This window comes from Canis lupus, chromosome 13, assembly GCF_011100685.1.
Source record: "Canis lupus familiaris isolate Mischka breed German Shepherd chromosome 13, alternate assembly UU_Cfam_GSD_1.0, whole genome shotgun sequence".
NCBI lineage: Eukaryota > Metazoa > Chordata > Mammalia > Carnivora > Canidae > Canis > Canis lupus.
The window spans coordinates 43,175,646-43,201,455 of record NC_049234.1 but is presented as its reverse complement, the minus strand read 5'-3'; the positions used below and the strand labels follow the sequence as shown (position 1 = coordinate 43,201,455).

Here is a 25,810-nt window from a genome sequence, read left to right as displayed (position 1 = left end):
GCCTTCCCTTTCTGCACCCACTCCAGCCAACTTGTGTCACTATTGCTACCTTTAGCCCTATGCCAACTAGAAAGCCCTGGCAACATTTTCTTAAACACCAGCTGCTCACTCCTTGTTTTCTCATTTTCAAACTCTACAGTTCCTTTGAACAGTTCCAAATTACTCAAGTGTGCCAAAACCAATTCGGTCCTTTAGTGAATGTCAGGTTTTCTTGGTAAACATCAGTAACCACCTCTGGTTAGAGGCAATCCTCACCCTGCAACCTCTCTAGCAGATGTTAAGTCACAGTGAAAACAAATCTTAAGCCAACATCTGCCACATAGAATACATTTATTAACAGGCAGGCATAATCACTGAACTTCTTAAGCTTAATTAAGAAGGGTTTATTCTTTCAGCCTCAGGGTCACAGATGAGCACCATCCATGAAAAGCACTCACTCTGAGTGAGGCGCAAGAGGTTCTAATGGCAGGATCTGCAGCCTGTGTAACTGGAACCAGTAGCAAAATGTCTCCAGGTAAAAGGTCCTAGGAATGGAGTGTTGCACTCAGGGCATTGGTTGTTGTCAAGTGTGGTCTTCTCATACTTCAATCATGCAAGGGTCTTTCTTAAACTCCCCTTTACTTTTCACATATCCCCAATCCCATTACTATCCCCAACAAAAGGTTATTTCCTATAGGTCTAATGTAAATTAATTAACCCAAAGGGGCTGATTGATCGTGAGACATTTCCTAGGCTAATTAACTTTCTCTAGAGTGTTAGTTAAATTTAATATGTCCATACACATATCTCATACTACTTACACTGAATTGTTTACAGTTAGTTACGCCCAGAAAATATAACAAGCAAACTAGCTGGTGGGATGGTGGTGGTGAAAGGATCCTTCAATAATGTCCTAGATGACTTAATAAAGTCAAGTGAATAAATAAAGTGAAGTTATTCAGGATTATAAATCAGGCACACTCTAGGTAGAAGTGGATGATAGGATAGGTATAGAGGGCACTTAAGGTCTTGTAACACTTGAGTCTATAGTTTCCTTTTTTTTTATAGATTTTTTTTAAATTTTCATTTATTTATGATAGTCACAGAGAGAGAGAGAGAGGCAGAGACACAGGCAGAGGGAGAAGCAGGCTCCATGCACCAGGAGCCTGATGTGGGATTCGATCCCGGGTCTCCAGGATCGCGCCCTGGGCCAAAGGCAGGCGCCAAACCGCTGCGCCACCCAGGGATCCCAAGTCTATAGTTTTCTAAAGTCAGTGTTCTTCTTTATCCATCAGGCTTTGTTAGCCTTTGCTAGGATTGCACTATTTTATAGGCCAGAACCTTTCTCACTGTTAGATAAAATGCTAGGAAAAGGCAAAAGAAGAAAATAAACAACAATAACAACAACAAAAAGACAGAGCCAGGGGGACACAGAGTCAGGGGGCCTCTGTGATTTGAGGCCCCCAGAGGACTAGGAAGACCAAAATAATAATTGATTCTTTAGAGAAGGGATATTAAAGAGGGAGCCAAAGCAGGAATCAGGTGTGAAAGTATAAAGTGGGATCCTACTTCACCAGAACTAAGTATTGGCTGGGAATTAATCTCAACTGAAGAACTCTATTACTTACTACAACTAAGAGGACAGATCAAAATGGAACCCCAAGAAGGTTGACTTGAAGTCTGGTCATCAAATTCTGGTTCTAGGACATTCCACATTATTTAGCTCTACTTATTTTCAGAGTTTAAGGTGGGATCCATACTTGGGAGCAGTTAAATGACCTACAAAAATTTTATAGGAACAAAAAGCATCTCCTTGCTTTTTTTCCCAATGTTTTCCTAGTGTTAAGAATAGTTAGGTAATCTCTCACTCTCTCCATAGCTTATGTAGATATCCATAATTTCTACCAAATAATAGAAAAGTGAAAGCCCAAGAGTCCATGTTATCTGTAGAGAGATCAACATATTAGAATTTGATTTGGAAAAACATCAATTACTTGACAATTGTCAGGCAATGATAACTAAGAATTCAATCTATTCTTCTTTAGTTTTATTTCTGCTTTTAGATACTTTGATAAAACTTCAATTGATGTGAATTGTTGTTGTTTAGTTGGTTGCATTTTGTGAGTTAAATAGTAGAAATATTTTAGGACAATCCTCTGACAAAAGACAACCTGTGCTAAAACACCAGGGAATTCCTGCATTGAGTATATAGGTAACGATGGGTAGGTGACATCGACATGAGTATTTACAGAATTATCAGGTGGGAGGATGTTTATCTGCACAAAACATATTTTTTCACCTGTCATGTCAACTTGTTTCATGATTTTATGACCGATGGCTGGTATAATCATGCAGAATATCAATGTTCATTTGACCGAGTCAAATCCATCCATATATCCATTTATCCATTCTTTCAACAAATTTGTATTGTGAAAGGGACACAGAAATAAATAAATCATTAGCTTCCATCCTCAAAGAGTTCACATCCCACCTGGGGAGACAGGTGAACATATTTTGGCAACCTAGTGTGAGCAGAAGATGATACGTAATGGGGGCCTGAGGGAAGGGCACAGGTGAAGGGCATGCACCAATACAGACGATGCACACTGACCTTTTACTTTAGTTTTTGGTACAAATCACAAATTATTTCATCAAACTGTTTCTTGAAGAGGTGGTGAATCTGTTTGTTTGCTGTGGGAATGCAAACTGGTGCAACCACTCTGGAAAACAGCACAGAGCTTTCTCAGAAAGTTGAAAATAGAGCTACCCTATGACCCAGCAATTGCACTACTAGGGATTTACCCCAAAGATACAAATGTAGTGATTCGAAGGGGCACTTGCACCCCAATGTTTATAGCAGCAATGTCCACAATAGCCAATCTGTGTAAAGAGCCCAGATGTCCATCAACAGATGAATGGATAAAGAAGATGTGTTACACACACACACACACACGCATGCACACACTGGAATACTACTCAGCCATCAAAAAGAATGAAATCTTGCCATCTGCAACAATGTGGATGGAACTAGAGGGTATTATGTTAAGTGAAATAAGTTAATCAGAGAAAGACAATTATCATATGATCTCACTCATAGGTGGAATTTAAGAAACAAAACGGAGGATCACAGGGGGAGACAGGAAAAAATAAAATAAGATGAAATCAGGGAGGGAGACAAACCATAAGAGACCCTTAATCATAGGAAACAAACTGAGGGTTGCTGGAGGGGAAAGGTAAGGGGATGAGGTAACTGGGTGATGGGCATGAGGGAGGCCATGTGATGAGCACTGGGTGTTAAACAAGACTCATGAATCACTGACCTCTACTTCTGGAACCAATAATACATTATATTTTAATAAATTGAATTTAAATAAAAATATGTAAAAAAATAAAAATTAAAAAGAAATAAAATAAGGCCGACCTATAGTTGGCTTTACATTTTATAAATTGAATATATAAATGTTTCTAATTCTTCTCTTGGAGAAACAAAGGTAACTAATTTTCTAAGTCACTTTTTGGGTACCGATCAGACAATATTCCCCCAGGAGCTAGAAAGGAGCCTTCCAAATAGTAATTGTTGAAAGAAGGTATAAAAGAACCACCTTGTTACGGAGCTTAACATGAAACTCTTTTAGTGAGTTCAGAGATTGGCAAACTTTTTGTCTTAAAGGATCAGACAGAAATGTTTCGGGCTTTATGGGCCACATGGACTCTGTCACAAAGACTCAGTCATTGTAGCACAGATGAGCTAAATACATAAATGAATGTGCATGGCTATGACCCAATAAACTTTCATATACAAAAGCAGGTGGTGGAACAGATTTGTGGAACAGCTATTTACTGACTCCTGAGTCTTAATTGACTAGTTCGGATCATGTTATAAATATATGTATATACAAATGTGCAAATATTCATTTAATTATATATTAATGCTAGGTAAAATACATGTCTCTTAACTTACACTTGGATTTATAAGGATATAGAAGAGACGAACAGTTAGGATTTAGTAAAAATTGGTACAAAAAGATAATTATCATTTGTAATAGAATTCCTAGAGAAATTAGATAGGATAATTTTTTTATAAGATAAGAATAGGTAAGTAATAGAAGGTATGGTTTGTCCACTACAACTCCTTCATGACAAAGATCTTACCAAAGACTTGTTGAACTTGCATCCACATGGTTCCTGTGGGGGGCTGCAAATTAGTCCTGCAATCTAGCTAAATAAGGATAGGTCACCCCATCTAAGCAGAAAATACTAAGGCGAGATCTATTGGAATGCTCAATTCTTGAACCCTGGAAAACACATGTACTTGGTTTAACCCTTTGAGGTCAAGAATCTGTTGAGCTCCACCTTTACCATATAACACCGGATGAGCAGAAAACAGTCTTCCTCTTTTTGAACTGTGCAGGGTTATCTTTCTTATTATTTCCTTTTGCTGGTCTACCTTGATTGAGTTACCTTCCACCCACTTGGCATCAACAAGGTGTGCCCTCTTCTCATTTCTCATGACGTGGTCTTCAGCCATGAGTTCTCCATAGACTCTACAAATGTGGCAACAATCCAAGTTTCTGAACTGCAGTATTTATTTTTAGGGATATGAGATGCTAGTTTTGAAAGTGACATTAGACATCTTATCCTGTGTTGGTTATAGGTTCATTTATTCCTTCATTCCCCCCTGCCCTCCACAACAACTGTTTATTGAGTGCTTACTCTGTGTCAGGCAAGCAACTAATTGCTGGGGATACAATGTTATGTAAAAAGAAGCATAGCATCCAAACTCCTGGAACATGTACTATAGTTGAGTAACATGTTAATAAAATAATCACACCCAATAACCAAAAAGAAAAAAACAAAACAAAAAAGTACTGAGACACATTCTCTAGGAGAAAGCACATATAACAGAGGAATCCAATAGAGACTTGTGGGTAGGGGCTAAGTCAGGGTACCTTATGGAGGAAGTGCTTCCTAACTTTTTAATATGAAAGCTGAACAGGTGCGTAATGGGGGCAGGAGCTTTCTGGCAGAGAGCACACGTACTACAACACCTCATGGCAGGAGGAGAAATGGCAGTAGGACACCAGGCACATTCCAGGACCTGAAATGCTGCTGTTTATGGAGTAAGAGAAACAACGGTTCAAGGGCAGGCAGGAGAGAAGGCATCCAGGATGACGGGCATGATGGGGATCTCGATCCTTTACAAGAAATAGGAAATTATCTGAAGGATTTTAAGTTCCACGGTAACATGAACAGATCTGTATTTTGGAAAGAGCACTCAGACCGCTGCACGGAGGCCAGGCTAGAAAGGTCAAGATGGATAAGGCGAGAACAACTTCGATGAGCTCTTTGACACATCTGTGCATTAATTTATTAATTTATTAATTTATTTATTCACTCATTTATTCTTTTTTAAATTTTTTTTATGATAGTCACAGAGAGAGAGAGAGAGCGAGAGAGAGAGGCAGAGACACAGGCAGAGGGAGAAGCAGGCTCCATGCACCGGGAGCCCGACGTGGGATTCGATCCTGGGTCTCCAGGATCGCGCCCTGGGCCAAAGGCAGGCGCCAAACCGCTGCGCCACCCAGGGATCCCTCACTCATTTATTCTTGATGAGCTCTTTGACACATCTGTGCATTAATTTATTAATTTACTCATTTATTTATTGACTCATTTATTCTTCCTCCTGTTAACACTTATTGAGCACCTACAATATGAAAAGCACGATAAAGGATCAAAAGAGAGACAAATCATAGTTTCTGGTCCCTTGAGAGCTTATTAAAAACTTATGTATTTTTCTCCTCACAATTTGAATGTGAAATTGTTGCAATGGTTTGTGTTTGAATGATGTTGATTGACTGGCTAAGAGCAGCTGGAACCTAGAAATTTTTGCTCCAGTGACTTGTGTAATGACAACAACATAATTCGTATTAAAATCCATGACTAACTGGCCTTTTCTACCTTGCTGAAAATCTCTGAAAATGCCTTTAAAATTCGCACACTCTATCTTTAGGTCAGAGACAATTTCTTTTATTTCTCTTTATGTCGTAGACAGAGGGAGATAAATCCCTGACGTGACTTTCTATTCGGAACCTGTCCTTGTAACCATCTCGCTTCCGCTTTCACATCTGGCACATGCTTTCTCAGGTCTCTTTTCTCACCCCTTCTCTTTTTATCATTTTTTTCCATTTTATTTCTGGAATCTACTGGATGTTTCGGCAATGGGAGTTTCTGCTGGAATTCAGTGAATACCATCCTGTCTACACCGCACCCCCTTACTATTACTTTCAGTGTCTGTACTCAATAGAGATTTGGAACTGTTTGTCAGAAACAACCCCAGACAATCCCTCTGGATGCTTAGGTGCAGAAAAAAAACAAAGGACCATTAAGGGATGGAAACAAAGCGCAGATATGACCAAAGACCAATTGGTTCAGACTTAGGCAAGCAATTATTTGTATGTTGTGACTTCACGATCTTTAAGAAAGCCTTCCCTGCAAAAAAAATATTTTCTGTGCCTCTCCATCCCAGAGTTGGTATTAAGAAAGGACACACAACAAAACTTCCTTTTCACCCTTCAGAAGTCAAAATAGACCAAGTTATTTTATGATTAAATACCACCCCGAATTTTAGAGATTTAAAACAAATATTTACTTCTAGTTCATGCCGCATGTCCAGGGCAGGTCAGCTGGGCACTCTGATCTTCGTTGTCCTCACTCAAGGTCCCACTGAGTGATCGCCATGTGGGGCTGTCACTGGCCACAAGCAGACAGCGAGGAAGGAGAAAGCTTGGTGCATCGGACACTTGCTCATTCAGCCTCCATCTCGAAATGGCCCGGGTCTCTTTTGCTCACCTCTCAATGCTCAGAAGTTTCATTGTCACCTGTAATTTCAATGAGAATAAGGAAATTCAATCTGTTCACACATCCAGGCTGGAAACTGGCAATATTTGCTGGATGGATCTCTTGTCTGTCATAAGTCTTTTTGAAAATGTCTCTCTTCAAAAAGAAAAAGAAACAAAGAAATAAAACAAACAAAAAAACCCCAAAACATCCTTGAAGGATAATTTGTTATCTCCTAACTCATAATGGAGAGTCTTGTTATATTTTGTTTCCAAAGCAGTAGCATAAGGATACTGGATACCTGGAAGTCACACACAGAAAAAAAAATAAATAAAGGAAAAGTGACTTATAACCATATTTTAATCTAGGGTATGCCTGGGAAGATAGCTGGAAGCTTCAATGTGGATTACTGACTTTGGCTCTCTGCATATTACAGATGCGGATCTCTTTTAAACAGAAGACTCAACGCACAGCAATTTCTTTGTCGCAGGCAAACCAGTTGCCAATTCAAAAGAGAAAGTCATTTGACTTTTCCATTCAGTTCATGTAATGAATCAATAAAATACACTTGAGTGGATTTGAGAGCACGACTTATAGAGAGACCTAACACAGAAGCACAGGCAGGGATGCCCAGGCCTCTGCAGTGCTGGCACTCACATTTGTCAGAAACAACACGCCTAAGTAGACACTCTCTTACCCATATCTACTCTTCTAACCGATTTTCTTCGTACAACAGAGGACAAGTGCACAGACAGATGCAGACTTACGCTGTATATGAATATTATTGAGAGACAGAGAGGAGAAGGGAACAATAGAAAACTAACAAAAGGTGGAAATGCAGGCCAAGCTGGAATAAAAAGGAAGGGCATGACACACTAAAAAGAGGACATAAAAAAAAAAAAAGGCAGGAAAGAGAGAGAAAGAGAGAGAAGAGAAAGAGCAAGGGAACGAATGAGGGAAGCAATGTATTCATGGGGGGGAAAAAAGACACCGTAAGAGAATGTGGGTTCATGTGGGGGGTTCTGACCAATTGTCCTGCAAAGGTGGGAATGTGAATGCTGATGGGAAAGAGTGGATGGGATGGGGACATGTTGAAAAAGAGGAGTCAAAAGACTCAATAAATGTAATGGCAAGGAGCGTAACTCATGTCATCTACTAAATGTCGAGGCACGTGAACTAACAGCTTTCAGCTACTTCAGTGGTATCAGCAAGCTCCGTGTGGTACTACGATCCAGGTGTCACCTGTACACAAGTTATCAATTCGCAGAATGCTCACGAAGATCACGCGAGGTGGATTCCTAGTTATCCTCACTCTAAACAGGTGAGAACACTAGGGGTAGCAAAGCTAAGGGATTAATCTAGGGTTGCATAGCGAATGAATAGTAGAACTAGGGTTAGGACCTGGGTTTAGCACCAGAGTCTGAGTGCTTATTGCATCTCATTTCCTTGGCAGGAAGAAAGTACTGTGGTCCTCATGGACATACGAAAGTACAGATGCCCAAGTGTTCTCTCATTCATTTATTAAGTTGTTCATCCATTCATCGATTCTTTCTTTCCTTCATTCAATCCTCCAGAATTTCTTGAGGTTATATATGACTGGTTCGGTGCGAGGCATTTGGTAGGTAAAGATGGTTTAGATGAAGCTCATTGCTTTCAAAGGGCTCGCAGGTTATAGGGTAAGATACAAAAGTTAGCACCTAAGTTCAACTGGCGGGTCTTTAGGTTTTGTGTTAAATGCCCGTGCTGTGTTCAGCAGGAGTACAAGGGGTGGTGTGGACAATTTCATCTGGAAAGGTAAGAACTAGTTTATAGGGCTGAGGCTTGACGTGTTACCAGGTAGACGATATGAAAGTGGCATTCTAATTGAAGGGGGCAGTAAAAGCCCAATGCATGGAGGCCAGAAATATTTGGTTGTTGAGAGGAACATAAATATTTTCATTCGTAAAGGCGAGGGGGACAGGATGATGTTGAAAAATTAATGCTGATAATGGAGGATGTATGTGTGCATATGCATGTGCACATGCGTGTGAACAGAGGGGTGGCTCAGTTGGGTAAAAATCTGACTCTTGAAGGGGATCCCTGGGTGGCTCAGTGGTTTAGCACCTGCCTTTGGCCCAGGGTGCGATCCTGGAGTCCCAGGATCGAGTCCCACGTCGGGCTCCCTGCATGGAGCCTGCCTCTCCCTCTGCCTGTGTCTTTGCTTCTCTCTCTCTCTCTCATAAATAAATAAATCTTAAAAAAAAAAAAAAAAGAATCTGACTCTTGATTTTGGCTCAGGCCATGACCTCGGGGTAGTGAGATCAAGCCAAAGTTCAGGTTCCACACAGGGCCTGGAGCCTGCTTACGATCCTCTCCCTCTGCCTCTGCCCCTCCCCATCCTTTCTCTCCCCTTCTCTCTCTCTCTAAGAAAATAAATAAATAAATAATATGTGTGCAGAAAGAGCCCAGTTGAGGCTGGCAATATAATAAACAGTGGTCAACGGTGCTATGCAAAAGAGTGCACACCCTGTATTTTTATCAAGAAAGGATTGGGGATGATTGAATGACGCTATCAAATTGGTCTTGGGGAGACTCATGTTGGCCGTGGAAAACAAACTGCAGAAAGCAGAACTTGGAGGCAGAGCGACTGGTTAGTAGGCTACTGCTTATTGGGAACGCAGAAGTCCCCGTGAGGACAGAGCTGAGGCCGTGGAGTCGGTAATGGAGAGAGTGGAGAGAATGGATCAGAGACAGCGGAGAGCTGTCTTCATCTTCTCAGCAACAGAAATGTGTGGTGGTGGTGGTGGTGGTGTCGAGAAAAAGAGCCTAGAAGGACTCCCAGTTTTCAGGATTTTGGTGGGGGGATGATGGTAAGTTTGAGAACACCAGAGGAGATATTCTTTGAGGAAAAAAAAGTCTACTGGTGAGCGTTTGAGACAGAGAGCTTTGAGGCTTTCCAGTGGATATGAAAGCTGAGACTGCCCAAGGTCATGCCATTTTTAACTCTGGTACCAAGGCTCCCAATTTGTATTCCAAAGTGCTTAACTCTACAAAGAAATCAGCAATTATTTATTGTGCAACTATGAGCAAGTTCCTTTGGCAAATACAAAGAGGTCTCTAGTAAGGAGAAATGATCTACCTATTATTATTTAAAATCATTTGATATCCATAATTAATTTGCCATGGCATTATTCGCTTTTTCTTAGAAATAATTGGTTTCTATTTTCTCTTTCATGTCTCTTTGACCACGAAACACTCATAGCCTGGTTATATTTTTCATTTATTTCTTCACAATATGTATACTCTCTCTTCCTCTCAAGATGGAACAGTTTTGATGCCAAAAATAATGGTATTGAAATAATTCTTCACTTGGGACTAATCTTAGCCCAATTGAAATGTATGTAAATGGACCTAAATTAGGTCCTGGATTTCCTCTATTTTCTGATGTTGTCGCTCTTTATTGTTATTGGCTTCTCCTGCATAATTTTACCTAATAAGGTGTTGTTAGTCAGAAAGTACCCATAGAAACTAGAAATATCGTTTATTCTGGACATAAACTTTTCCTGGTCCTGGGAGTTCTTAAGTGGCTTTTTGTGTCATAGAAAGTGCTTAATTACGTGCTTACTAATAATCCATTTACTAATTGGCATATGGAAACAGCTAGATCTGTGAACTCTTAATTAAATGTAAAGCTCCCCATGTCGCCTTCTTTTTCTTTAAGCTGCATGTTACTCCTTAGTAAAGCTGGTATTGTCTTGGAAACATTGAAAAGTTTTTAGAGTATACACATACGTCTAAGCCTTGGCTATTAATTTATTTGCAGTGAACAAAGTATGTTACTTCATGCTTTCCAATTTTCTCATAGTCTCTCTGAAGGCCATGACCATACCGTCATCATCCTTCCATCCAGAGGGGTCTTGTAAATTGGAGACACTTAGTAGGACTTGTTGAATGAATATATGGCTGTTATTTACACTACCCATTAATAGTTAAGTATCTCATCCAAAGCCCCAATGGGTAGACTGCACCCAAGAAGTCAGAATTTTGGCTCATGGAGTAACGCAGAGGCAATATGGCATAGTAGTTCAGCCCGGAGGCCATGGGGCCATACTGCTGGGCTCTATCCTGGCTCTACAGGTAGGAGACTAGACTGAGCTGTCTGTGCCTCAAATTTCTCACCAGTGAAAACAGGAATAATAAAAGCCTAATCCTTACCTGTTTAAATTAATCCATGCAAAATATCTGGAATGGGATCTATTGTGTTGTACAAGTGAAGACACTGCACGGTGATTTTTATTATTTGCATTACTATGATTATTATTTGCAAAATATGCCTCAGAGGCAAAAGCTGCCAATCAGGTAGCCTCACGAAATGCACAGCATACTTCTGTTTTGCGTTACCGGAATGTTTTCTTTGCTTTGGGACGTAGTTCAATAACTGGAAAATGCATTTAATCTATAATTTCATGAAAAGAAGGCAAAAGGATTTCCTTTCAAATTACTCTTTGTGACTGTTTGATGTGAGTCGCTTTTAAAATCTCAGAAACCACCAGGATATCCTGAATGCATGATATATTTGATTTGCAAGTTAGATAAGGATTTGCAAAATTACTTTATAAACAGAGTTACTCTGTTTGAGGAAGGTAATATGCAGAGTTCATCCAATCTGGTATACGTGATACTTAGTCATTAGAAAATGAAATGTGACCTAAATACATTAATGTAACAGAGTAGTTTTGGAATTGTTTATAAGGCCAGTTACTCCCACTTTCCAGCTGTTTCTTCTTTCAGAAGCTTGGAGCCTAGTGGACATATTAGAACCATCCATCTCAATTAAACTTCCAGGGAAAAATGGAGCTTGGCCAGGCCACGGTTTTGACCTAAGAATTACCAGATGGGTACTTGCTCTAGTTTTTGTTTGTTTGTTTGTTTGTTTTGTTTTTAATGATAATTTGGTGAATATAGAACAGACTTGCCATCCAAGTAAACATTGAAATTAGTGAAGCATTCTGGGGAAAAGTACAGGATAGCACTTAGTTCTGTGAAAACAAGAAAATTTATGCTTTAGTTCTTAATTTTTCACAGATTTATATACTCATTCGAGCGGATGACTCAGATGGGAAGGTGTAGTTAAAGTGTATATATGTTTATTATATAGAATACATGGCAATATTTTAACATTTGTAAATACAGTGAGAGGCTATTGTTGAATTCTGGTACTTCTCTTCAAAGTAGGTAAAAATCGGCATGATTAAATTATGTTGTGAGACCAAATGCATCTTGTAGAAACGTATTATCCATATGCTATTCTCATTAACATCCTTATGCCTCTTTTTATTAGTTCAGATTCTCTTTCTATCAATAAGTATCTGTATATTTGTATGAGTTAGTGTATATAATACAGAAAAATGCACATATTACCATATAGAACTTTAAGATTTATGAGTTCCCCAGGGCATACAGAAAAGTAGTTCCCCACAACAGTAATGCCAAGTCTATATGGCTGGGCCCTAAAAAGGAAGCTCTCCAAAATATCTGTTCAAAAAACACAAACAGTCTTATAATAAATTTTTTAAATGTGCAATATTGTAAGATATGGGGAAAGAAAAATCAGACAAAACCAATTTTGTCCCCCCCCCGCCCCCGCCAATTCCTTGTCTTTCATTCTTGTTCCTCATGTGGAAATCTTAGAGACTAGAGTATGAAGGATAAGGAATCTCTAAGGAGTGACCCCCCAATCCCATTTGTGGGAGAGTAATTCAAACAGAAGGTTCTGCGTTGCCCTAGCCTGGGCAGAAACAAATTTAGATTTACTGGCAACCAATTAGTTGTCAATTCTTCTGCAGGATTGGCTGCCTTAGGACATGCTCCAAAAGGAGTGGGTAGGAAGAGCTTAGTCACGACCTCCCCAGGCTGGCTCTCAAATCACAGGCAGTGCACTGAGCTCCATCACAGAGAGAAGAAAGAAATCAGACTGGATCTGTCAGGTACCTGCGGAAGCTGGACGATCCCTGAAGATCCCCGGCAGTGAAATACCAGCATAGATGCAGCGAGACAAGGAGAGGTCCACTGCCTGCAATCAGCTTTTCTGATTTCCAGTTCCCTTCATGTGCTTGGAAATCAAATCACAGCTACCCACTTCAGCAACGTTGCAAAACATTTTGTGGGGAATAAGTAAAAATTGTGGTTTATAATGAATTTTCGGAATCTGGTTTTTATTGAAGTCTGCCTCAAGTAAGTGCACACCCAAATCTATAGGCTGTTCTAACATAGAGTTTTTTAAAAAATGGTGAAAATCATCCCAAAGAGCTTTCAGCTTTGTGAAGTTCCATATAAATGGGTCATATGGCAATGGGATTGCAAACCTATTAAGGGTGCCAATGGGAAAGCCTAATTATTTTTTAGAAATCATTCAAAATAGATGCAAATTTTAAAGCAAAACAAACCGAAGCATCTATAATGCAGCATTAGAATCCAGAAGTTAAAAAAAAAAAAACTACACTGGCAAATATGAAAATAATCTATGAAGATATTTACAAAAACTGTGACATTCCGAAAAGAGACATTTTGTTGGAGCATAGCAGTTACCGTGGGGACGCAACCACGAGGTGTTCAACTTCCATCATCAAAACGTAAACAGTTTAGCAGTCGTCTAAGTGGAAAAGTGATAGAGATCTTAATGAAGATGGACCGCCAGAAAAGGAAGACAGGAAAATACAGTAGGGAGTGAAGGGTTCACACCAAGGAGAAGAGGGTTAGATCCCCTCCTTGCAAGGTCTTGAACGGCAGCTTTTTATCTTTGGGAATTTCAATTAGCCTCTGCCATGGGCCAGTCGGGAAGGGAATATTCATGAGGCTGGAGGCTGGGTGGTGAGGAGGCTGGATGGTTGGTGGGGAGGCTGGATGGTTAGTGGGGAGCTGGGTGGTTGGTGGGGAGCTGGGTGGTTGGTGGGGAGGCTGGGTGGTGGGGAGCTGGGTGGTTGGTGGGGAGCTGGGTGGTTGGTGGGGAGCTGGGTGGTTGTTGGGGAGGCTGGGTGGTGGGGAGCTGGCTGGTTGGTGGGGAGGCTGGGTGGTTGGTGGGGAGGCTGGGTGGTGGGGAGCAGGGTGGTTGGTGGGGAGGCTGGATGGTTAGTGGGGAGCTGGGTGGTTGTTGGGGAGGCTGGGTGGTGGGGAGCTAGGTGGTTGGTGGGGAGGCTGGATGGGTGGTGGGGAGGCTGGGTGGGTGGTGGGCGGGCTGGGTGGGTGGTGGGGAGGCCGGGTGGGTGGTGGGGAGGCTGGGTGGTGGGCCCTCCTCCGGGAGCCAGCATAGGAGGGGAGCAAATGTCGGCTTGGGCTGGAGCCCACGCAGTGCTTGTTCAGAAAGTGGTGATTAACAGGTTAAAAAGAACAGCTTGAAATATTTACCATGTAAAGGTCTTACTCTCCTCCCGTCATCTTGGAAGCAAAGCTGAAATTTACTGTTAGGTTAGCGGTGTCTGTGGCCAGGAAAACTGCACCATCTAGGGAAAAAAAAAGTCTGGATTTTTGGTTCGTAACTAACGAAATTGAAGGGTTTGGCACATATGGACTCCACATGTAATAAGAGAAAAGCAAATCGGCATATTCCCCCCCCCCCTTAAAAGTGTCTGACGTGTGTAACAACTTCTCCAAGAGCTAACCCCTCGGTGGGCTGCCTAACATTCGGCCTTACGTGCAGCACAACAGGGAGAACGTCTCTCGCTCTTTTTTTTTTTTCTGTTCAAGTTGCACGTTTTGGATTTTAATGCCTGCGATAAAACGGGAGAGCAGGGAGACGGATCACACACGGCGCTGAAGGCGCGCTCCGGGGATGGCATCCCAACAGGTGCCCCTCCCGGCGGGGAGCCCCGCGCCCAGAATTGAGCCGGGTCCGCGCGGCCGGTGCCTCTGCGCGGGGTGCGGGGTGCAGGGGCGGGGTGCGTGGGGCGGGGTGTGGGTGCAGGGGTGCAGGGGCGGGGTGCGGGGTGCGGGTGCAGGGGTGCAGGGGGCGGGGTGCGGGTGCAGGGGCGGGGTGCAGGGGCGGGGTGCAGGTGCACCCGGCGGGTGCAGGGGTGCAGGGGGTGGGGCGCAGGGGGCGGGTGCAGGGGTGCAGGGGGCGGCAGGTAAACTTTTGTAGATCTTTGTTGGCCAGTCCGACCATCACGCGAGGAAGACGCCGCAGGGGAAGCGCGGCTGAGGGCGCCCCAGGGCGGGGGGGGGGCGGTGGCACGCGGTCTGCGAACCGGCTCGCGGGGCCGCCAGGGGGGCGTCGGCAGCCCTGGGGCTCGGCGGGGCCCCGGTCCCGGTGGCGGCAGGAGTGTGGAGGACCGAGCGGCGCACCCAACGGGGCTCGGGAAACCCAAGAAACTTCCCGCTGCTTCCACGCAGCGCGCGGGGGACTCGGTCCCGCGTGGACGCGCCCGGTGACCCGGGGCGGGGGAGGGGGCTGCCCGGGTCCCGCCCTCCTGCCCTCCCTCCAGCGGGGGTGGCCCCTCCCTTGGAGCCAGGGCAGGTGCAGCGCGGGGGAGCGAGGCCGTACGGGTGTCCGCGTTCCCGACTGCGCAGCGGCCCCCACCCGGGCCCCCGCACCCTGGAGGCCTCGGGGCGCCCCGCGGGGGTTGGGGGGCGGGCAGCAGCGCTCGGGGCGCCCCGGGGAGCCGCCGCAGGTGCAGGTGCGGGGAGCAGCGGGCGGTTCCCCGCGGCGGGGGGGGCGGGGGGGGTCCCTGCGCCGCGGGGGAGCTCGGCGGCCCTGCCCGCGGCCTGGCTCCGCCCCTCCAGGCGTGGGGCTCGTGCCCGCTCGGCCCGCGCGCCCCGCCCCCCCCCGCCCGCCACTACGGCCGCCCCCGCCTCCCTCCGCCGCCGCCTCCCTCCGCCCGCCGCCCGCCGCCCGCCGCTCCCGCTCCGGCTCCCGCTCCCGCTCGCTCGGCTGCTGCAGTCGCCGGCTCGCTCCCCGCTCCCGCTCCCGCTCCGGCTCCCGCTCCCGCTCGCGCTCAAGTTTCCCTTCCGCTCGGACCGGGGCCGGGCAGCAGAGCGCCGAGCCCGCCTGCCGCCGCAGGTAAGGTCGCCGCGCCGGTCCCCGCAGGGACCCCACCCCCACCCCCCACCCCGGCGGGGTCCGGTCCCCGCCGCGTCCCCAGCTCATTGCAAAAAAAAAAAAAAAGCCCCAGAACCCAAGCCCACTCGGGTAGTCCTGGCCCGGAGCGGATCTGCAAGTACGGGCAGGCTCTTGTGCAGTGCTCAACTTTGCACCCCGGGCTGGCGCTCCCCGCGGCTCGCGCTCCGCGGCTCGGGGGCGGCTGTCACGCGCGTGGATCCGGAGCCGGGGCCTCGGGCAGGGGGGGCGCTGCTGGAGGCGGGGGAGCGGGCAGGCGGGCCGCGGGGCCCCAGGGACAGCGCAGCCCGACCAGGGGGCTGGTTGCGGGGGGCGCCCGGGGACCCCCCTGCGCGCGCCTCCCCCCTGCGCTCCCGCCGGGTCCCCTCTGCGGCCCCCACGTCCGCTCGCGGTCCCGCGTGTCGCCCTCGCGCGTGTGCCAGCTCGACAGTCCGCCCACCACGGACCGGGCTGGGGCCAGTGCGAAGTCGGAGCATTTGGTCATCCTGCCGTCAGGACAGAAAAAAAAAAAAAAGACAAAAAAAAAGGGAAAAAAGAAAAAAGAACAAAAAGGAACAAAAAAGAAAAAAGAAGAAGAAAAAGAAAGGAAGAGAAGGGCAGACCAGACCCCCTCCCCCGCCCCGCACCTGCTCCTCCCTCCCTCCCTCCCTCCTCCATCCCCCCCCCCCCCCCATCCTCACACCTTACGCTGTTCCGAGGGAATAATTCTGCAGCTTTCACTCCGATTCTCAATTGAACCGACATCCTCTGGGGGCTCCCCGGCTGCGGGAACGGGATGTAATCTTAAGTGTATTTTTCCCCCCTTGCATGGCTTTGCGAAGAGCGGCAATGAAGGCGAAATCCGACACCTACAACATGCGGCTGCTGCTGCTGGTTGTCCTGCTGTGGGACCCGGCCAGGTGAGACGTCTGTTCCTTGGGTTGGACTTTTTAAATTCAGGGTAAAGGGTGTGTATTTTTTTTTTCTTTTTGTTTTGTTTTGTTTTTCTTTTTTTTTTTTCTTTCTTTCTTTTTTTTTTTTTTTTTTTTTTTGGAATGCGGTTCCAGGCTGGGGCGGCCTTTGAGAAGCTGAAGTATTTTGTAGAGTCCGTTCTAGGTGAAGAAAGGTTGTATCAGAAAATTGAACTGTGAAGTCGCAGAGGCTATAAAAAAGTTCACCGCTTCGTGTCTTTTTGGTGATAAAATGCCAAAGCGATCGGAAACGTTTTCTTGGAAAGAAAGGAAAATCACCTAAGAAAAGAATATCCTTTGAATGGCATTTTTTTTTTTTTTACAATGGATTGAAGTGGTTAAGTTATATGCGTTTATAATAACACCAAAATTCAGTAAAATAGCCAGCAGGTTTTTTTTTTTTAAAGCCAAACATATAAGCACAAGCTAAAAGGATTTGATTAACTTATTTTTTTTTTCTTCCTTCCTCCTTTCTTTCTTTCTTTTTCTTTATTTTAGTGGTTTTGGCTCTTTGAGTCCACATAGAGAACCCAAAGGATGTGTGAGTCTTTAACCTCTAGGTGGAGGTAGTATACAACTTCATAATCACAAACAATAAAACAAAAGCCTGATTTATTAATCAACTTTTCGTATTATTGAGTTAGAGCTCTTTTATTCCTAAAATGGTGACTGTCATGAATAGTGCTTATTTTAAAGTGTAACTACTTTTGTTTTGCCTGTGTTCTACAAACATGCAATTAATTTTTATTGCTTTCAATAACACCATCTTATTTGTAGTCTTTTCTGATTTGTAGCATCAGTGGGCATTTTTATTATCTAAATTTTGATACGATTTTCAAAATATCAGAGGACTTCAAATACAAGAGATACAAGGATGTTCATGTAACCATTCATTATAAAATTATGTCTTTACTATTTTCATTTCCCTTTTCATTTTTCATTTTCCTGTCCGAGGAATTGTCAGACTATGAAGATACTTTCTAGAATTCAGAATGAATCTCTTCGTTAGGGCTTGTTTTTAATTGAAAATTGGCTCCTCATTTAACATCTTAATATTGGATTTAGAAAAATAGAGTATGACACGTGACTAAAGAACACTTTTCAGTGAAAACCTCTATGTGGAACTTTATGATTATCATAGTGATTGGTTTTAAGATTAGCCGAAGGTAATATAGAAACTTTTGGTGCTGGGGTTTTGATGAACTGATTTGCTTACATAATTTTTAAATGTTTACCTTTATATCAGTGGTTTAATATTTTCTCTGCCCTGAAGACAACATTCCTTTGAAGTTGGTTACCCATTTTTTAAATGTATCATGACTATTTTTAGTTACTGTGTAGTCATTTAAATGCAAATGGACTCTATCAATGATATTGTATCCAATACACCTTGATCAGAATGCAGTTATGCATGATCTTTGATTTTAAGGGACTGAACACCCCATGGTCAATTAATAACCATGGAGGATCCTCAGTGCTAAACCCTATTTTGCTCTACTAGTTTTCTGTTCTATATTTGACCAGTAATGCTCATGCCAGTATTTTATTCTATTATATAAATGATTCTTTTTTTGGGCCAGTAATTTAAATCTCTGAATCATTCTAGGGGAAAAAAAAATGGCAGTGAAAAGGGACATTCTGTTTTATGCATCCAGTTGCTTCTGCACCAAATTGCTGGATGTCACAAAATCAGGTCTCTGGCTTTCTGATGGAGAAATAATGGAGAAAATCACTGTTTCTAACCCTCTTCTGGCGATATTTTAAGACCAGTTGTTCTTTTTGCAAATTTATCACGTACACACCAAAGTAGTTAGGCATTTTAATCTTTAGGCAACCCCCGTGGCTCTCCTCAGAGGCCGGTCAGGAGGGGGACTCCTCCCAGGCTCCCTGCAGCTGTGTGTGCGCCACTGCTCCTTCCAGAGCCCACCTCCACTGCCTGGCTTCAGTGGAGCCTGGAAGACAGCCAGTGGAGTTTCCCCGATGTCTATATTGCACTTGGCCATTGGGTGGAGGTATACCCTAAGTAAGGAAATAATCGTGCTTTAAAAAGAGAAAAATGACATAAAGAAAAAAAGAAAGGCACTTAAAAGGAAGATAGGGAAATCTTCTGCCTCCAAGGAGCCAGTTTATTTTCCAGTTAATATTCAGGCTGCCCAGGTGTTACTCCAGGAGTCGTTTGGGTTATTGTACCTTTCTTGATGCAGAACAACATTACTAGTAGTGTCTGTGTCTGATCATCTACAATCATAGTATATAGTCGAGGGGATGGCTTTTCGAAAAAATGAATACTCCACACTGAATGCTAAATGGTAGAAAACCTGACATTTTAACATCAGACTTTCTGATAATCTGGTATTTAGTGTCCATTTTCAACGGCTTGTTTATCTCCTCCCTAGACATGCTGGCATTTGTAGAAGTGATAAAAAAAGAAAAATGGGTGGCCCCTAATAGTTTAGAGAGACTTTAAATTCAAACCAAGGAAGAAGAGTATGTTGGCACTTGTGCAACACACAGATGTATGTGTATACGTATGTGAATATATATAAATATATCAGCTTGTAAAATTATCTGTTTAGGTTGGTGCTGGCTAACATCCAAGAAGATGAGGCTAAAAATAACATTACCATCTTTACAAGGATTCTAGACAGACTTCTGGATGGTTACGATAATCGGCTTAGACCAGGACTGGGAGGTAAAAGTAGTTTTACTTTTTTTAAGCTCTGATGAAATATAATGCTTTTAAAAGTTAAGAGTAATATTCATATGTTCATACATTTTATAGTTGGATGCATGTATTAAAAAAAACGTAGATAATAGAGAGTGAGGTATAATCCCAAATAATGAAATAAACATTATTTGGGATTCCGTTTACGCACACACAATGTATTTAACATGTTTTTTTAAGAATGCCTGAAGTCACACAGAGCCCAGACTTTCTGCATGAAGAGTTCTTAATTTATTTATGATGGCTAAGTTTTTCAAACTTAAATGATATTAAAATGAAACATTGCTGGGCAGCTATGCTTGTGTAGTAGCTTCACATTTATAGGTGCCTATTTCACCGCAGTACAGATATGAAGAATTGAGACACGTTAAAAAAAAAGTATCTGGGTTGTATTTCAACAAATACAAAGTCTAGGCTTCTATGATGATATTTCTTTTCACATGCACATGATATTTCTAAAATGTAGCCCAGGTTCGGCATTCTTGAAACTTTCAAAACGTCTTAGCTATGCATTAGCTGTAGGCCTAAATGTATTGGACTGTGGCACAGTTTGATTTCAAATTTAAATGTTAATTTTCAACTCAGAAAAACAAAACTATCTTTATCCACAAAGATAAAGGAAATTAGGCTTGGCTAAAAAGTTAATTTTTTTACTATGTTAAATTTTAACTATCCTCTAATTATCCTTAGGTAGGTGATACTAAGGAGTTTAGGTGAAGGTAAAGTAGGTGTATAATTCCTAAAGGATTCTGAATCAGCATAGTTACTCATGATACTACGATGATCTACTACATGATACTAATCAAAGATTTATGTAGTTAGCCAGGTTGTTACTAGGCTGGCAACTTTGTAATGTGAAATTTCTTGTAAAGATGTGTATGCAAATACTAGATATTTATGCAAATACTTTCTTTGAAAAATATAGGTGGTGGTTAATTCTATGTATATTTTCCAGTGTGTGGTTTGGATTGTCCAGGAGTCAGAAAAAGTAAGAAAAGACCCAACTTGTTGTTAAATAATCTGCCGTTTAATGCTGTTAGTTTTTACTGGAATCCCTGAGACGTATCTCTCATTTTAAGAGAAGTCCGGGGTGGGATGGTGGAGGGGGGGTGGATAATATTCAGAAATATGTCTCCTTGTATCATTCAGAGCAGATTCAATTGCTTAATATACACTTAGTTTTCTAAAAGGAAAAACTAAATGGAATATAATATTTCTTTAGTAATGAATATGTCTAATGAGCATGAATATGAGGAATCACTCTCCACGTTAGCATATGACAATGAACTATTGCCAAGCTTCTACTGTAGAAGCAAGAGTCTGTCATAATTCATGATGGTGGTTTAAGAGGTAGATTGCACTGAGGCAGATATTTTTCCTAAGTCATAGATTCTATTTTTTAATAAAATAAGGTCTTTATATCTGAGCTAGGCCTTGGGTTTTGTGTCTGAGTTTTTAGGGGAAATATCTGTACCTGAGGGTATGTGGCAGGAGAGTAGAAACTACCTATTTCAAGACGTGGGTCTTGCCATTTAGCTCTTCATATTTATTTTGTAATATCTCTTACATTCTTTTTTACTTCCATTGTCACTACTCAAATATGGGTCCTCGTCACTATGTTATTTGGGTTAATGCAGTAAACTAAGTGGCTTTTCTTGTCTAGTGTCTTCCTTCCCCAGTCCTTCTCTGATATTGGACATATGCTAATATTTCCCAATCAGATCAGTTTTCTTTTATTCTTACGATGCTTTCCATATGCTTGTCTCTCTCTCTCTCTCTCTCTCTTTTTTTTTTTTTTGATCATATATCTTCATTGGCTCCCCAGGAATAGGGGATAGATATACCCAGGAATAGGGGATATCTTCATTGGCTCCCAGGGGGCAGGAATAGAAAAAGGTAGTAGAAGGGATATAGATCCAGGTGAGCTTCTGTTCCATCCACTCACAAAGCTGTGTCTTGGCCAGATAATTTCTGTTTCCTTTCATTTAAAATGGTCATTGGGATCCCTGGGTGGCTCAGTGGTTGAGCGTCTGCCTTTGGCTCAGGGCGTGATCCTGGAGTCCCGGGATCGAGTCCCACGTCGGGCTCCCTGCATGGAGTCTACTTCTCCCTCTGCCTGTGTCTCTGCATCTCTCTCTCTCTGTGTGTGTGTGTGTCTCATGATTAAATAAAATAAAACAAAATTCACAAAAAACATAAAACGGTCATGATATACCTACCTTTCTGCCTTATAGGATTGTTGAGAGAATTATATAAACAAAAAGTGTATACAAAGCTGGTGCTACGTAGTAGCAATTCAACAAATATCTAGTTCTTTCCTCCTCCCTTAGATTCCTCATTTGCCAGTTAAGGTTTTCTATTTTATACTTCTCAGGCTTCATTTTGATTTTTCCTCCCGTTCATTTTGTATTGCAAACACGTTTGTTTGTTTTCTCTTGATAATCCATCATATCTGCTTCCTTGGCCTTTGATTGTATTATTTCCTCTCCCTGGAAGTACTATTCTCATCCTCTCTGATGACTGAAACCCTTCCTTTTCTATAAAGACCACCTCAACCCTGGTCCTCTAGTAAAGATCTTTCTTGATTGTGTTGAAACACGTAGATTCAGTCTTCTCTCTGTTGGATTTCTTCAGTGGTTGTGGGCTCTGTCTCTCATTCAGAACCTAGTATGTGCTATCTTGGATTATTTATCACCTTTTTGCGTGTGTCTCTTGTTCGCTTAACAAGATTGTAAGCTCGTGGAGGCAAGATATTGTATCATAAATTCTCTGTGCTCTCAGGGACTCAATATTGATTTGCATATTGTAGCCACCAAATAAGTGTTGCTTGCTTGATTAACTTTTAACCAGTTGATCATCCATAAAATGGGGCTCCTCATATTTAGCTGACATTTTAATTGGAAATGTTGATGTTAGGCATCATGCTGCAGGAAGTGAGCGGCGTAGTGAAGACCTACCGAACTTCAGGTTGTGGGGATTTTGGTAAAATCCCAGCTCTGGTACTGAGCAGTCCTGTGACCTTTAAAGACTCAGCCTGTCTAGGTCCACATCTGTCATCCTAAAGTATGATTACTCATACTATTCTTGAAGTGTTCCTTGAATATTAAAGACAGTGATATATGCAAAGAATTGAGCACAGTGACTGGCATATGGTAGAGAATAAGGAACAATACCTAAAAGACTTTCAAAAACTTTCTAAATGTACTCTTGTAAGTTAAATGATTATTACTTCTGCATCCAATATTCTTAGCCTACATGTTCATACGTCATTTCAAATAGAAAGTCCAAGGAGATTACTTGCAGCGGTATGTCCCAGAAATTAATAAGGACAAAATGGGTTTGATTCAAATGTAATATATCAAACTGAGTATGTCTGTTGATGACAAACCTGGATAATAATCTTAATTATTATTTTCTTTTCTTTATAACCTTTATGTAAATGAGTCTATAGGAAAGCGCAATCAGGCTTGAACTACAAGTCAGAAAAATGGTTCTTTTCACCCGGCTCTACCCCTTACTAGATTTTACCCTAGCCAGATTACATAGGCACTCTGACTCTTGGTGTTTTCTTGGGGAAAATGGCAATAATAGTATTTTATCCTGAAAGGAGGAGGGTAAATAATAGTATTTTATCCTGAAAAAAGGAGGGTAAGTTCACATATATGATAAAGATGGTACAATACATTGAGTGATAGAATTTCAAGATATTTTATGATTAATAATAAAGTCTCTTTAAAATTTGAGTTACATCATGCCACTGAACTGCTCAAAATTCTGCAATTATTTCTACTTGGTTCAGAATAAAAATCAGATTCCTTATGGTGGTCTCCAAGGCCCTGCATGATCTGTCCCCTTATTCTTTCTCTGACCTCACCTCACACAGCCCACCTTCTTACTAACACAGCTGCGGTCACATTGGCTTCCTTTCTGTTCTTTGAACACACCAGGATACTCCTTAGAGCTTTTTCCCTGGCTCTTCCCTCTTCCCTGGATATCCTTTGATCTCATCTCAATGAGGCCTACCCTTCCCAACCAAATAAATACTATAACCTAATCCACCTTCTTAATAATTCTGATCCCACTTGCTCAGCTTCATTTTTTTCTTTTTTTTCCTTAGTACTTGTTACCTTTTCGTATTTAAGATAATTTACGTCTCTATCACTATTTTGTCAAATGCTTATTTTTGTCCCTTCTGCTAGAATTGTAGGCTCATTGAAGTCAGGGATTTGTGTCTGTTTTGTGGCTCGATTCATTGATGCATCATCTGTCTTAAGCCTCTAGGACAGTACCTGGCGTATAGTAAGCCCTCAAATATTTCTTGAATGAATCTGAATTTTATTCCATTATTTTATTTTATTTTTACTTTATTTTATTTTTACTGTGCTATCATGAAAGGAATTGACGATAGAACTTACCTTATCCTTGAATCAGAGGAGCCGTTGTCGTTTAATTAACACGCTGGCCTTCCACTATTAGCATCAGCATATTTTAGGCTGACATCTTGGTGAATTAGAGCTGTCATTATACCGGTTCCTCAGATCCTGACAATGTTAGTCGTGATTCTGTCTTGAACTGTGTGATTTGGGGTGATTCATTTATCCCATCTGTGACTTAATTTACTCATCTGTGAAATGGCGGGAGAGGATCTACTTATTCTATTTATATCTCCCAAGGATATGATGCGGTTCAAGTAAATTAAAATTCTTGAGCAAGCATAATGTGACACACAGTTGATGAGTGTTATGATTGTCAGGAACATGAAGAGAATTCTTCCAGAAGAACATCTCAGGAGGTAGTGTCTTTGAGAACACGCCGAGAAAATACGGGTAGGTCTTGTGCACTTGGTAGGCTTTACTTCTTTGTGAGCCTGGAGACCTGCGATGGGCTTGCCTTGATATCTTATCAACCAAGACCATATGTTTAGATTAGCTAGAACTAATCACTGAATTCATGTTTCTTCTTCATTTTAGCCATCAGAGCTAACAACTAGGAGTATCACACGTGGATTTTTACATTCCATAAGAGGCTTTCAAATTGTTAACTGAATAAAAAGAGCAGCTTTTGTTTTTGGGACCAATTTTATGGGGTCATTGGAAAAATGAATGTGTAGACAGGCCTCGTACACTTGTGACAGCTAACATCCACAATGCTCAACAGTGACAACTATTAGAAATGACAAGGCTTGGTATCTAAATTATAGATTCAGTCTGGAAAATCTAGATTGAGAACCATGCTTAACTGCATTTTGAAAAGCTGTTTTGAGGAGGTCATCCAGATACATTTTTTTTTCCTTCCATGCTCTAGTTTTATACTCTGAAACCTTGAAGAAACTTTATGCTTAAAGCCATTAAAAAAATCCGATGTCAGATCATAGGCTTAGGGTCTGAGGGTCAGTTTCCAACTTCACTCTTGGATATTTGCCTTCTGGCTGTAAAGAGATGGATGACGACACGTTTCTATGAATTTTAACTACTCTCAAATTTATAAAAATAAAATATAGGCTGTTTAGTGGGAAAAACTAACAGGGAGAAATCTGAGCTCCTCCAGAACCTACGAGGGATTCTGACCTCAAAATAGCATCCTATTGCTTTATAAATTAATGCTTGAGATCGGTGCCTCTGGATACCAGCACCTTCGGGTTTGAATTCTGTTGCTGCTGTATGATAACCGCCGTACTTTCAGCATCTACTCAATCTCTCCTTGCTTTGGTTTCTTTATTTGTAATATGGGAGTAAAAATGTGTGACTTCCTGGTTTGTTGGGGATTCAATTTTTTGTTTTCTTGACATCCAAAAGTCGGTGTATGGCAAGCAGAGTAGGAACTCAATCCATATAAGTGTTATTGCTGCTGCTGTTGCAACAGAATGCAATAGCGCGTGTCACCTGGTGTTCCACTTAACGTATAAAAGCTCTGACTTCTTTAAAAATGATGACTTTGTAGTAGGCCTAACCCAGTTTTATTTTATCTTTTTAAAAGATTTATGTATTTATTTTAGAGAGAGCGAGAGAGTGAGTGGGAGCATAGGGGGAGGAGGAAAGGGAGAGGGAGAGAGAAACTGAAGCAGACTCCGTGTTGAGCGGGAAACCGATCTCATGGCCCTGAGATGACGACCCGAGCTGAAACCAAGAGTCGGACGCATAACCAATGCTTTACCCGGGGGCCCCCCGTAACCCAGTTCTAAAGAAGGGGGAGGTTGTGCATTTCTTATGCAATCAGTTTCCTTTTTGCAGA

General features: G+C 42.3%; 1 protein-coding gene and 1 long non-coding RNA gene across 18 annotated transcripts in view; one reads left to right on the top strand and one right to left on the bottom strand.

Annotated features, from left to right (window-relative positions):
- Positions 1-6,601: 6,601 nt before the first annotated feature.
- LOC119864645 lies at positions 6,602-16,763 on the bottom strand. 2 transcript variants are annotated; one of them, XR_005368992.1, is made up of 3 exons: positions 16,587-16,763; positions 14,200-14,294; positions 6,602-6,857 (listed from the first exon to the last, which is right to left on the bottom strand). It is a non-coding gene; the product is annotated as an uncharacterized LOC119864645 (long non-coding RNA). The 2 variants fall into 2 exon arrangements; XR_005368993.1 differs by lacking the exon at positions 16,587-16,763 and adding an exon at positions 14,486-14,558.
- GABRA2 (gamma-aminobutyric acid type A receptor subunit alpha2) overlaps positions 14,596-25,810 on the top strand; it is a 179,232-nt gene continuing 168,017 nt past the window's right edge. For 5 of the 16 annotated variants that reach the window (XR_005368986.1, XR_005368985.1, XM_038555993.1 and 2 more), the window contains exons 1-2: positions 16,583-16,803; positions 19,431-19,546. Coding sequence is in view for 11 of the 16 variants with exons in the window: in XM_038555993.1 (XP_038411921.1) it covers positions 16,712-16,803; positions 19,431-19,546 (208 nt within the window). In the remaining 5 variants the exon portion in view is untranslated. Of the gene's footprint in view, positions 14,639-15,688; positions 15,848-16,582; positions 16,804-19,430; positions 19,547-25,810 lie in introns of those variants that run through there. The other 11 variants (XR_005368989.1, XM_038556000.1, XM_038555999.1 and 8 more) reach the window with 6 other exon arrangements.